Source organism: Chelonoidis abingdonii, chromosome 1 (genome assembly GCF_003597395.2).
Source record: "Chelonoidis abingdonii isolate Lonesome George chromosome 1, CheloAbing_2.0, whole genome shotgun sequence".
In the NCBI taxonomy this organism is placed as follows: Eukaryota; Metazoa; Chordata; order Testudines; family Testudinidae; genus Chelonoidis; species Chelonoidis abingdonii.
In genome coordinates this window covers 143,760,212-143,773,900 of record NC_133769.1, presented here as the reverse complement: position 1 = coordinate 143,773,900, position 13,689 = coordinate 143,760,212, and the positions used below count along the sequence as shown (strand labels likewise).

Genomic DNA, 13,689 nt, shown 5'->3' with positions numbered 1-13,689 from the left:
TCTGGGGTTTTCAATAAGTAGTTTCTAGGTATGATCTGATGATTTTTCATATCTGTCTTAAAGCTTTTTACAGCATAGTTTCAGCCCTGTCCCTGTTCTCTGGGAGAACAACACAGACTGACCAAAGGGAATCTTTCAATTTTAAAAAGTTCTAGCCTTCCCATTGGCTCTTTTGGCCAGACGTCCACTCATTTCCTTTTACCTATGCATTCAGTCAGACTTTTTAACACTTTTCAGGTAAAGCAAATAGAGAACAGCTACCAAGAGGGATTTTACAGTTAACTTTGGCTGGCTGGGTCCATAAAAGGGAGTCCCCTCCCTTCATTTATCACAATTGTGGAATATCGTTAGGGATCATATTGAAGCAATATGAACCAAATTACAGCTAAACAATGAAAAACACACATTCAAAGCTCTGAGAAATATGTTTTCAGAACGTGTCATTCTTATCACCATTAGTCATATGCTCTTCACCTCCTTGATCTCTGGCAAGTGAAGATCTGGTCTGATAAGGCCCTGCCTACATTACAACTACAACACTCCTGGGGACTTTGTCTGCAACACCATTGCCCCTAACCTGGTTGCCCCTTAACATTTGGCCCAGCTTTCCAACCACTTACCATGTGAATAAATACACTCAGATGGACCGTCCCATTGGCTTCAACAGTTACTCAAGTTTGCGTATGCAGAACTGCGCTTCTGGGTCCTACTACAGAGGGGAAGTTAACTGTGTCTGAGTTGTAACCTGGTTATGAAAGTTATGGCCTTCCCCATAAATTGGAGCAATGATTGTGATTGGTTCAGGGGTCAACTGAGCATGTAGCCAGTTCCCTGGCATGGCTGAATGTCTAGTGTAGATGAGGGCTAAGAACTCATCATAGTCTAAAAGACTAATATCTAGATGTCATCCAAAGCCACTTGCAGTTCTGCAGGGTATAAAACTGAGGCTGTTACTCCAATTCACAAATGCACTCACTTTAAAATCTCCTCTTTGCATCTCCAGTTTGAAATCATTGCTAATTATGGATCATTGATAAAGGACTAGGCATACCTGAGCTGTATCTATAGTAAGGTAATTTACTAAAGCACTCTTCCCTAAATGTACCTAGTACAAGGATTGCTCCTTAGGAAATACACACCTCTTCCTCCTCCCGTGATCTTGTTTGCATTGGTACATATCTAGAGTAATGCTAGTGAATTCAGTGTAGTTACTTAGGATTTACACCAATGTAGACGAAAAGAGAATCTAGCTCATTTCAGTTAATTGAATTGGAGACATTAGGGTCATCTATTCATGAGACTGGACCATGGTCCAGGTCAGTATAATTATGATGCTGGTCATTCTGTTGATTGGTTGATGGCCACGTTTTGTATCTGGGTGTGTAGCTGTAACTGGATGCTTGTAGACAGGTGGTTACTTTTTGGAATGTCTACACTGCAAGTGAAGATGTGATTGTACCATGGTAAAACATATCCATGTAAGCTTTAATCTAGTGGAGTACAGGTAACAGTAGTGTAGATGTCATGGCACGGGCTTCAGCATGGGCTAGCAGCCAGAGTACTAATCCTCCAGGGAGCCTGTGTATGTACTCTGGTTGCTACCCTGCTCTGAAGGCCACGTCACCACGTCTACACTACTACTGTTACCTGTTCTCATCAGTTTAGAGATAACACAGGCATGCCTACCTTTGCTACAATCGCAGTCTTCACTTGCACTGGAGATATTAAAAAAAATAATAATAACTACCTGTATACAAGCATCCAATCATAGCTACACACCAAAGTACAAGACTGGGCCAACCCCTTGCCTGATTGATGGTTCGGGCTTGAACAATGGTTGGTGCTCCAGGATAGTATGTTGGAGTAGGCTGTTGATTGACTTGTGTCTAGGCTTGAGCGCAGGTCACTGCTTGTGACTGACTGGTGGTCCAGAAAAATACATTGATGAGTACTAGTGCTCAGCTGATGGCCTAGGCCTGAAAATCAGTCGCTGCTGGTAACTGTTTGCTGTGTGGAGACTTTGCCAGAGTATTTTTCTATGAGATTCTTGTAAAACGAGTTGGAAAACAGGTGAGCCAGTGTAATTCTTCAGCCAGATCTGTAAACAAGGAGGTAGACCCTGGTACAAACAGAGAAAATGATATTAAAAGAACTTTGGAAGCTAACTGGCCAATGGCATCATGATAGGGTCACTTGGGCTTTTCAAGGGAAATGGAAACAATAAAGAACCTCTCCCTTGAGCTGCAATCACTGGCCACTTTTCAACAGTGTTACTGAGAAGAAATTTGAAAGGAAATCCACAAAATACTCAGTGGCACTATGAACCCAGATGGCACTCTCCATGTATTAGAGCTGAGCCATGAAAATGGGTCATCAGAGCCAGAGGAGATGTCGATGGAGAGACATGAAATCTCCTAGTGATAGGACATAGTCCTCCTAAGGTTAAATCCCACCCTCCTGGTCTAATCTGGGGGGAGGGATAGCTCAGTGGTTTGTGCATTGGCCTGCTAAACCCAGAGTTATGAGTTCAATCCTTGAGGGGGCCATTTGGAGATTAGTTCTGCTTTGAGCAGGAGCCTGGACTTAGATAATCTCTTGAGGTCCTTTCCAACCCTAGTGATCTATGATTCTATGAACCTCACTTCAGTGGAGTTCTGCCCATTTACTCCATGGCTGAATTTGATTCCCTCTCTGACGAGCCAGGAAGAGAGCTCTGGTCTCTTGATTACCAGTTCTATGCTTCCACCACAGGACCATCTCCTTTTACCTACATATAAGTCTGGATCAATTCTCTCCCCACCCCAGCATTAAGCACCTACCAACCTGCAGGATACACTGGAATTCAAGCATATAGAATATCATCCATGGAGTGAAGTAGCAGGGCCAGTAAATATCATCTTCTCTGACTCGGTGGTCGACAAATGTTCTCCAACAGTAGTCGTAAGCTGAGTGAATTACAAGATTACTAGTCACACGGTGAAGGACACAACAAAGGGACTGATACACCAATCATCACCTGCCCTGAGTTTGATCAAGGCAAGGGAGGAGAAGCCTTGATCAGGGCTGGCTCCAGGCACCAGCCAACCAAGCACATGCTTGTGGCGACACCTTGGGGCAGGGTGGAGCTCGGATTTGTTTGTTTTATTTTGCTTTTTTTTGTTTTGGCAGCTTGCCACTGGGGGGGGGTGGGGGCTGGCACGGTTCTTGGAGGAGGGTGGGGAGTTGGGTCAGTGCAGTGCTCGGAGGGGGGGCGGGGGCACAGCACAGCGCTTGGGGGGCATGGCCTTGGCGCAGCGCTCTGAGGGGGCAGGGCTTCAGGTGGCGTGGTGCTCTGGGCAGTGGGGGCTGGCACAGCGCTCGGAGAGGGTACGGGGGCTTGGGGAGGTGCGGCACTCGGAGGAGGGAGGGGCCTTGGCACACCACAGTGCTCTGAGGGGGCGGGGTTTCAGGCAGCATGGCACTCGGGGGTCGGGGTTTTGGTGGCATGGCGCTCGCAGCGGGAGGGTGTGGCCGAGCAGTGCTCTTCTTTTTTGCTTGGGGCAGCAAAACAGTTAGAGCCAGCCCTGGCCTTGATAGAGGTGACACTTGAACTGCTGGCGTCACCCACACAGCTCCTGGATGCGGTGTTCTGTCCCATCTACTGGCACCAAGACCACTTAGAGAGAGAGTTAAATGAGTCTGCTCCACAGCCTTAGCTAACAGCTAGCTTGTGCACTAGGCTCCAGGTTCAATCCCGCCTGCCGATGACCATGGTTTGTTGGCATTACACTTCCACCTGAAGATGCCTGCCCTGCATGCAGCTCCAATCTCAGGCTGAAGGGGATGGCCTCATTATTGCTCAGGACACAGTGAACCAGAGAGGAGAAAATGGCACTAAGAACCACAACATAAAGACATGATCACATGCTCAAAGGTGGAAGGGACGCCTATATAGCAAAGACTTCCTGAAACTTGGACAGTGTGGAGCTGCCACCGAGTTCCTAATGGGGTTGGTTTGAGACATAAATGATATAGCCTACAGCATTGTACCCTAAGACTATGCCTCACAAGGGTGACTCTTGTACGTGTAATGGCTGGGGATCTATCTGACTCCAGGTAGCCTTATGGGGGGAATAGTTCTCTCCAAGAGCTTCCCCATCCTCTAGGAAGGGAACAGGCAGAACCAGGAGGGGGAGATGTGGGGAGGCAAAGAAAAAGCAGGGGGTAAGAAAAGTTGTTAAAACTCCACTCTCTCTGCAGGGAATAGCATGTGGAAATATTTGAACCAACTCATTGATCTCCACCCCCACCACATTTCCCTAGAAATGAATCAATGTTTGGCCAATATGGCAGTGTCTGATTGTGGATTGATCCGCACCAGCTCATTTCACATGGCCATCAAACCAGAATGACTTTCACTCTAAGCCTGGGACTTAACTGGCACCAGTGGCCTAGAAGTGAAAGGCTTCATGGCCCATTCCCCAGTGTCCAGAACTGAGCCACCTGTAACCTTGGGAAGTGTTACCTGGGAGGCTCATGATGTAAACGTTCACTCCACTGCTCACCAGGTCCCTGAGGCCTTGCCGGTTCCGTTCATCTCTGTGCCTGAAGAGCCGCCCTATGTAGATTTGCAGGGTCACTTTGGGATGGGCCCGTAGGAAGTGAATGATCAGTCTGCAACACAGCCCACAGGGACTCCAGGACAGAAACCAGATGATGGAGCAGCGCACTGAAGGCCCATGGTGTATCGCCTTGAAGTCATTTTCCAGGCAGTTGATTTCGGCATGCTGGGTGGGGGTGTTCGGGCACCACTTCCTCCAGAACTTCGTGCTGCTGCCCCACTTAATTTCATAGAGTAAGTAGGTCACCTTGGGAAATGCGCTGGGGTCAAAGATCGCCCTAAATTCCTTTGGCTGGATCTTCCACCTGAAACCCACATTCCATCACTGGCATCTTTAATGACTCCCACGTAGCAAAAGAGACAGAGACAGGGGGTGAGGATGGGAGAGGGACAGTTAGTATGGTCTTAGTACCGCCTCTTTGCTGTCAGATAAGCTGCCTGTATGACTGTGTGTCCCCAGGTCCTGTCTCTAATGACCCCTGGGATATATGATACCTGGGACTTCTGGGATCAGGGGTTCAGTCTGAGCTGCAGCTTTTATTGTAAAGGAAGGCGAGAATTCTGCATGGCTGCAGCGTACTGCACCAGGACCTAGATGGTTATGAAAAGGACAAAGAGAGGAGAAAGGAAAGGAAAATAGCAAGATGCTTTTGAGATAGCAGAAGTTTAAGGGGAAGAAAATCCCCCCCACACACACCCTGAAATTCTCTGTGACACTAGTCACGTACCAGACTAGAGCTGTCATTCTTACCTGTGGCTAGCACTTCTGGATGGATGATCTACTGGAAGAGAGAACAGAGCGTCACCTATGAGCTGGTACAAATACAGGGTGGGTTGGGGGTGGAGGTGATTTTTGGGATCCCAGTTCTCACCCCAGGGATCCAGGACAGCATCTTAGCAAATCAGCGACCATTCACATCCACCTATTCCTTACAGTGGAAGTCCAGAAAAAGGTGACCCTGCTCCTTCCTAATTGCACCACCTTTCTGCCATGTATTGTTAGCCTTACCTCAGGGGTGTTATGCACAGTGCCACCTGGGGTTATATGCACCTTATGCCTGGATAAGGAGTTTAACTGGGTTGAAAATTGAATGAGAGACTACCACAGATGGTTTTAATATATCAGGAAGCAGTGACTTTGCTGGGGTGCTCTTCTCTCAGAATCAGCAGTGGGGTACGTGGCTCAGTAGAGGGTGCTCTTCTCTCTGAGTCAGCACTGACCCAGCATAGCACTAGGGGGCGCTGTGCTGTAGGGAGTGGGGTGGCTGGTTCAGTAGGGGACTTTGCAGGGGTCCTCTTCTCTCAGAATCAGCAGTGGGGTACGTGGCTCAGTAGGGGATGCTTTCTCCTCTGAGTCACCACTACCCTGTAACCTTAGTGTGGTGCTGGGGATGTCTCTAGATGAGATATAAAACCAAGGATGGTGTGGTTAGAATCCCTTGATACTATTTGTAGGGGTAGGAGTATTAACCCTGGTGTCCTGGGTACATTTTCATTTGTGTTACTGCACTTTGCCTCCTAACAATTCTGCCTTTAGTTTCAGCTGGCTACTAGATATTTCTTCACTCGCAGTCAGCTGTGTGGTGTTGCTGTGCTCTGCTAAACAGTGGACATGCTCTACCTGAGAGGTTCTCCTCTGACACAATTTGTACATCAGTGCAACTCTCTTCATTTAGAGTGGTATAAGAGGAGAATCAGGCCCTTTGCATCAGCTTGTGAAACATTTTGGAAGGGCTCAGCCTGGAAAACATTAGGAAAATGTTTGTTCTTTGTGATGTTAGATCCTGCCAAATTGCCCCAGATTACTGACTGAGAGCACCTCCCTGTGCTCTCATTCTCTCCTGTCTGTGATTTTTCTTTGAGTCCCTTTCTCCAGAACCTCTCATGCACCCTTGAGCTCCCGGAATGAAGCTGCCATCCTGCTCTTGTGAAGCTAGTTTGGTTCATAGGAACCTTGAAGGCAATAGCTGAAAGAATGAAAATATAGACTTAGTGACCTTGGTTCCCAGGCCTGGGAGAAAACATCTTGGCGCCTTTGCAAGGGGTTTAGATAACGTTCAAAGGGAGTTTAGGAAAGTTCTTGGTGTGTCAGATTTTAACCCTTTTTGTCCCAGAGCAACGTTAGTTTTCCCCACCCTACTTGCAAGAGGGATACTTAATAGCAGTGCTCCCAGTGCTGTGGGTACATGACTGCTAGGATCTGGACCGGCTAATTCACAGACATAGAACTATGTTCACAGTCTTACAGGAATACAAAAATAAATACTTTTCATTCAACACTGGCTGCCACGTAGCCACGACATGGTTATACCAGCCTGGGTCTGCATCAGAAGCAATGCCCTAGGAATGAAAGGCTCCTTATCCCAGCCCCCAATACCTGGGCCATCCAGTCTTCCTCACCTGGTGCTGGCTCAGGCCCAGTGCTCCAGATAGGTCTCCTATCCCATTCCTTGACTCTTGGATCAGCTGGTAACCCTGCCACCCCCTGCTACTACCTGGGGCTGGCTTGTATTTCATACCTCAGAGATGATCTCAGCACTATTCCAATCTCAGTTCCCCTGAGTCAGCCACTCTGCCACCCTCCCCTTGAGACTTGTATTTTCAATAACTTGCATCCTCTAGGGACAATATTACCACACATTCTATACCTTGACATGCAAGCACTGACACATACGCCCCTGCACCCAGAAACATATACACAGAGATAAAAATACACACTGATAAAAACATATGCATTATACAAAGAACCCCACAGCCAAACATCCATTCCTACACATCCCTGCATGATCACAAGTGCTCACAAATACATGTAAATATACAACATGCACACATCTACACAATCATTCACCTCAAACAATCACACAACTCGGGTACACATAGAGAGAGAGACACACACACACGTTCTCTCTTTCACCTACACACATACCAGTCTCTGTGGAAGAAGTCATGGCTTCCTCTCCCTTTCTTCTAGCCTCCTGTTCTGTGGGATGGTCTTTTTCTCTCTTAACTGAGACACTTTATCTCTTTTAGTTCCTGTTCATGAGAGCTGGCATTGCTCAGAGCGAAGGGATAGTAACCACTCAACGCCCTGGAGATTAGACTGCAGAGAACAATCTTGCCCTAGCACTGGAGGGACTGGGGGCTAGTGGGAGGAGCACGAGAAGGAGTGAGGAAAGGGAATGGATGAGTGACCTGAGAAGTCTTCCCCATTTCTAACCTCTTTGGCTGTCCTGGAGGGAGGGGCGTTTTCCCAAGTGATGAAGGACAGGGCAGAGACACAGAAGACTTTCTTTATACAGGCACAAAGGTATTTGCCAGTCTGTTCTCTTTCTATGCCCCCTTCCCAGTGAAGGCAGCCTGGGACCAGATCCATTCACAAGCACCCACCTTCCCTCCTGAACACAGAGGATGCTGTGGCCACACAAAGGGCACCTGCCATCTGGCCTTGGGGCCTTTATGGCCTGTGCACTGGGGAGAATTCCTCCAGCAAAGCGGTAGGGAGGCTTTACTCCCTGACAGGGAGAGCAGTGATTTATTTGGCGAGGAGGGGAGTCTCTCCCACCCTTTCTAAATCGGTCATTCGCTGGCTCCAGACATTCCAGAGCTCCCCAGCTCTGGGTGCTGCATCTGCCCTCCCCTTCTGCCTGGGACTTTGCTGGTTTCCAGGGTCATTTGCTCAACATATGATGATACATTATAGACCTCGGTCTGCAGCTTAGAGAGCTTGGTGTGGCTCCCTCTCCCACACAGCCCCAGGAATGCCACAACCATAAATCACTGGGGCAGAGGAGGGGAGAAAGGACTAGCCACTAGAAACCACCCCCCCCTCATTTTTCAGCCAAAGCTTTGTACTTCCTGCTATTGCTATTTGCAGACCCAGAGGAATAAGTGATTTTTCCATGTTACGCAGTGGCAGTGCCAGACAGTGCCCACTGCCCAGAATGGCTGGGAATCACGTAGGTTGGTGCTCCCATCGACTCTCAGTCAGCAGTCCTTTCCCATTGCCGACAGCAAGAGGCTGGGAGTGGAATAACTGGATGCTCCCACAACAGCCAGCACTCCTATACCTTCCCTTCCTGTTGAGAGAGGCTGGGAGCAGGGAGCTAGGAGCTGCCCACTGCCTCTATTCCTGCACCATTCCCGTCTGTGCCTCCTCCTGGGAAAGCATGAGACTGCAGTAGCACTGAGGTCTTTACGGTTCTTACACTGCTTGCTGTAGTGCCTCTTGCAGGCCTACATGGGACAGGATTCAATTGGGATGGAAGCAAACGACACATTAACCCGTCGGTAAAATATAAGCACTAACGGCCACGCTTCCTCTGCGGGAACATTTTGTGTTTCTTAATGGTCAGAAATAATACAGAAAATAAAACCAAGAAATCCAGTGATAGACAAATAAACTTCAGTAATAAAATAGCAGGAAAAATCCTCTGTGAAATACAAATCCATATAAAAATGATCTGCTTGAGAACTCCTGATGCAAACAGTTCATTGATTTGACTTGATAATGGTAGTTTCTCAAGGTGCAATAGATATGATTGAGACAAGGTAGGTGAGGTAATCTCTTTTACTGAACCCAACTTCTGTTGGTGAGAGAGATGAGCTTTTGAGCTACACAGAGCTCTTCTTCAGCTCACAGAGCTCTGTGTAGCCTGAAAGTTTGTTCATTCTACCAACATAAATTGGTCCAATAAAAGAGATTACCTCGTCTCAGTCATATCCTGGGACCAACATGGCTGCAACAACACTGCAAACATATATACTGTTGGATTTTCCTGATCACCAAGGTGGAAGGCACAGAGACATCTCCAACTGCAGGTACAAAGGGATCGGCTCCAGCCCCTGCCCCCTACTCAAAGGGCATGCAGGGCTGGTGAGGAGACTCAATCCCCCAACCCCAGTGTGTTGCGTATGGAGACCCAAGGTCCTGTTGAATACTTATTGGCTGCTTTTTCAGAACTTCTTGCTGGCTGCTTCTGAGTGGCTCCTTTTGCAGCCCTGCTGTCTGGCAATGATTGGCTGGTGCTTCAGGCTAGTAGGTCAATAGATGTGGGTGTGGGGCTGGTAAGTATGTAAAGGCTGCCAGTCATTGGCTGCTGCACAGTACTCTTGCAAAAGCATTTGGCACTAGTTGTCTCACAAGAGGAGATTGAAGGTGTGCTGCTGATACTCAGCGGTGTGCATGTCTTGCTAACAATGAAGGAAGACCCTGGTGGGAAAAGAGAAAGCTGGGTATTAAAAATGAAAGGCCAAAAACCAGTTGTTTTATCTTTAGCATCAATCAGAGGTTTAAAATTAAGTGTCTTTCACAGGAAATCTCTCTTAACTCCTTCCAGCAGGAAGTGTCCCTCATAGGGTGACCAGATAGCAAGTGTAAAAAATTGGGACAGGGGGTGGGGAGTAATAGGTACTTATATAAGAAAAAGCCCCCCAAATCAGGACTATCCCTATAAAATCAGGACATCTGGTCACCGTAGTGCCTCAAAGCCCTGTGAGATTGTAAGGCAGATCAGTGGTCACCTGCAATCATAGGGCTTACTGTGCATTATAACTCAGCTTGGGAAACAGAAACAGGGGTGATTTCAAGGCAGGCAAAACTCCTAGCTGTCTCCAAGCACGATACGGCCCCATATTTTGCACTTTTATCTGAGACATATTTTCAACAGATGTGTTCCGAATTTCTTACTTAAAAACTCATATGCACCCAAGTGGACTTGTACTGCACTGAGAATGACATGAAGTGACCAAGATTTTCAAAAAGAGGTGCCTAAACTAAGTTGCCTTCAAGTCCTAAATAACGATCTCAGAACCTCACTTTAGGTGCCCATTTTTGGAAATATTGGCACCTGTGTTGATTTCCCATTTTCTTAGCCCCCTGACTCTGAAAAACACTTAAGCACGTGCTTGACATTAAGCATGTGAGTAGCCCCACTGAAGGCAAAACCTCATAGTCCCAATTTACACTCCATGGAGGAGAATAGATTGTTTGTGGAGGAGGAGAATTGAGTTATGGTCATTTATTATTCACACTTGCTTGTTAGCCGGACACTTGGGGCCAAGGACCTGAAGTTCTTACTTAGTCTTTAGAGTTGTCTAGGGAAGGCATAAATGTGTATGTGTGTGTGTGTGTCCCATATCTTTTCCCCAGAAAATACCAAAAATATGTTTCTCTATATATACATATATCTATACATACACACATAATGTATAACGTGTGTGTGAGAGATATGTGTATGTGTGTGTATTAACTCTTTTTTAAAGCTGTCCAATGACTTTCATACTATATATTCTGCAGCGATTGATCTAATACATAATTTAATACCAGGTATTAGCAAGTCTCAGCTAATTGAAAAGCAAGGTGAGATTATTGAACCAAAAATGGTATGTTAGATTAACTGATCAGTTTAGACAACTGATATGGCATTTCTCTTCATGGAATTCACATTCACCTAGAATTAGCAATTTGGGTTTTTGAGACCTGATGGCCTATATTCAGGCCAAACTCTGAGCACTTCCTGTGAACAATCTTGGGGCGGGGGACACAGTTACATTATTCTGATAAGGGCTAGAAAAAGGCTCTTGTCTAATACTTGATGTTTATATCACCCACAGGTAATTCTGAAGAATTATATTCATGACAGATATTACAGTGATAAGTACTGCTTCAATACTGATATGGAATAGAGCAGAATTCAGCCAGCCAAAAGTATACTGAACACAAAATCATAGAAAGAAGAGGAAAAATCTGAACAGACTCCTAATGCAGGTAAACTGCTGTTTATAGTGTTTCTTGTCTAAAAGGAAATTAAAAAGCTACTGTGGTTACATTTTAACCAGTGTTCTCTTGAAACTCCTTCAGAAAGTCTTGTAGAGGAGCATCCGATTGACAAAAAATGCACAATTCAGTGATTAGAAAGGCATCTCTTCATCTAGACAAAATAAATATTCTCTGTGGGTATCACCCTTGTTGTAAATATACAGTTAAGGGTAGCATAAAATCACTCCTTACCTGTAAAGGGTTAAGAAGCTCAAATAACCTGGTTGGAACCTGACCAGAAGGACCAATGGGGAAAGAAGATACTTTCAAATGGGGGGGGGGGTGCAAAGGCTTTGTTTTGTGCTCTGTGTGTGTTCTCCCCAGAGACAAAGGGATAGACCAAGCAAGTAATCCAGCTCCCACTGAAATAATACATCTAATGTTACATAAATAGTAAGTAATAGCAAGGAAATGCGTTAGAGTATCTTTTGTTTTAGCTTGTGAATTTTCCCTGTGCTATGAGGGAGGTTTATCCCAGTTTTTGTAACTTTAAAGTTTTGCCTGGAGGGGAAATCCTCTGTGTTTTGAATCTTTTTGTTACCCTGTAAAGTTATCTTCCATCCTGATTTTACAGAGGTGATTCTTTTATCTTTTTTTAAATAAATTCTTCTTTTAAGAACCTGATTGATTTTTCATTGTTCTTAAGATCCAAGGGTCTGGGTTTCCTGTACCAATTGGTTGGGCATACTTTCTCAAGCCTTCCCCAGGAAAGGGGGGTAGCTAGGGCCTTGGGGGAATAGGACTCCAATGTGGTCCTTTCCCTGATTCTTTTTTCCACATCACTCTTTTGGTGGTGCAGCAATTACTGTTTCTTCAAGACAAGGTGGAATTTTGGTCTTTGGGAGTTTTATTTTGACCAACTGGTAACATAAGGCTTAGGGGTCTTTACCATGCGGGGTCCCTGAAGAAAGAACCCTGACAACCCTCTACAACATATCAGTGGGATAGCAGAGTGGTGCAATATACATGATATACTTAATTAATCCATTGAAACGTATATTTAAACTGCCTGATCTTACCAGGTCTTGTCCCTTTTATGAAATGTAGTCAATAAAGTGGGGAAATCCATGACCTTTCCGTAAACTCTACATTCTCAGTATTGTTGTGAACACTTCAGAAACACAAATCAAAAGTTTTGATCTTCATCATTGTCATCATCACTCTGTAAAACATATGCAGCTGAATCCTGTGACCTTTGTTCATGTGAATAACCTGACTGGAGTTTGTCCTTGATCATTCACAACAAAACTCAGCCAGATCTTGAGGCCTTCACTCAGTCCTTAGTCAGGCAAAATTACCATTGACTTGATAAAGACCTTGATAAAGGATTTTGCCCAGTGTTTCTACTTAACAAATGTTTATGTTACCAACAGCAGCAATAGATTTACAATGTGTGAAATTCTAGACTGCATCAAAGTCAATGGGAGAACTTGGCCCTTGACTTCCATTGGACCAGGATTTCACCCAATATTTATTAAGTTATCCACAGTGGTTCCCTGAGTTTTTGGAGGTTGAGCAGTGAATGTTTACATGTGTAAGCAGAGTCAGGATGAGCTCTACCCTAACATCTGGTGGTGAATTATGGCAAGTGTGGAAAAGAACTTAGGGGGCTGATCTTGTTTGCATAGGCACTTCCACTCCGCCTAGCATGAGCCCACGGCAGCCCAAAATGGTCACTTTGACAGCTGTGGGATCCCCAGTTTCTCAGTTATTGGGGTACGAGGAATAAAGTGTTGTTACCCTGATTATGTGAATGAAGGACTATGAGACTGTTTTATGACAGAGAGTCTCACCATCAACTAAGTAGCACTCGCTAGACAAGGGACATGGGTTCCAAAACCCAGTGAGTTGAGAGAGAGATTGGGGATAGGTATGTATATCTGATGGTATGCTCCCTCCCCTGGGCCTGGCACACCAATTGCGCTGTCCTCTCTGTCCTGTCCTCTCATTGAATAGCAGAGCTAATTTTGATTCCATTAGGAGTCTAGCTAGAGGCTGCTATCATAAGCATAATTCCCAAATCTGGACCTTAGCATCCAGAAATCTGGGTGCCTGCATGAACCCCTCTAAGCTTAATTACCAGCTCAGATTTGATCTTGCTACCACCAGCCAAAAATTCCAGGGTTTTGGCTCCCTCTGGTCTCCCCAAACCCTTCCCTGGGGAACCCCAAGACTCAGAAGCCCTGAGTCTTACCACAAAGGGAAATAACCCACTTCCCTTCCCCCTTTCTCTCCCACCCAGACTTTCCTCTCTGGGCTAACCTGAGAGTAC

The 13,689-nt window shown here is 45.9% G+C and overlaps 1 protein-coding gene and 1 long non-coding RNA gene across 2 annotated transcripts in view; both read right to left on the bottom strand.

Annotated features, from left to right (window-relative positions):
* Positions 1-1,951: 1,951 nt before the first annotated feature.
* On the bottom strand, positions 1,952-7,548 carry LOC116823837 (C->U-editing enzyme APOBEC-1-like). Its single transcript, XM_032778709.1, has 5 exons — positions 7,527-7,548; positions 5,352-5,382; positions 4,505-4,905; positions 2,824-2,945; positions 1,952-2,119 (listed from the first exon to the last, which is right to left on the bottom strand). Exons 1-5 carry the CDS (start codon positions 7,546-7,548, stop codon positions 1,952-1,954), a joined length of 744 nt encoding a protein of 247 aa, XP_032634600.1.
* A 2,172-nt stretch (positions 7,549-9,720) lies between these two features.
* Positions 9,721-13,689, bottom strand: part of LOC142046136 (uncharacterized) — a 21,759-nt gene continuing 17,790 nt past the window's right edge. Inside the window, exon 3 of the long non-coding RNA XR_012655073.1 lies at positions 9,721-9,809. This is a non-coding gene — a long non-coding RNA (uncharacterized LOC142046136). The remainder of the gene's footprint in view (positions 9,810-13,689) is intronic.

Bases quoted from the DNA above. Each gene is read 5' to 3' on its own strand.
- LOC116823837 (XM_032778709.1), bottom strand. From the start codon at position 7,548: ATGACTTCTTCCACAGAGACTG. The intron at 2,946-4,504 runs GTAACACTTCCC...TAATTCACTCAG, and splicing joins TTACATCATGAGCCTCCCAG to CTTACGACTACTGTTGGAGA. The intron at 2,120-2,823 runs GTTGGTAGGTGC...TGTTTGTACCAG, and splicing joins AATTCCAGTGTATCCTGCAG to GGTCTACCTCCTTGTTTACA.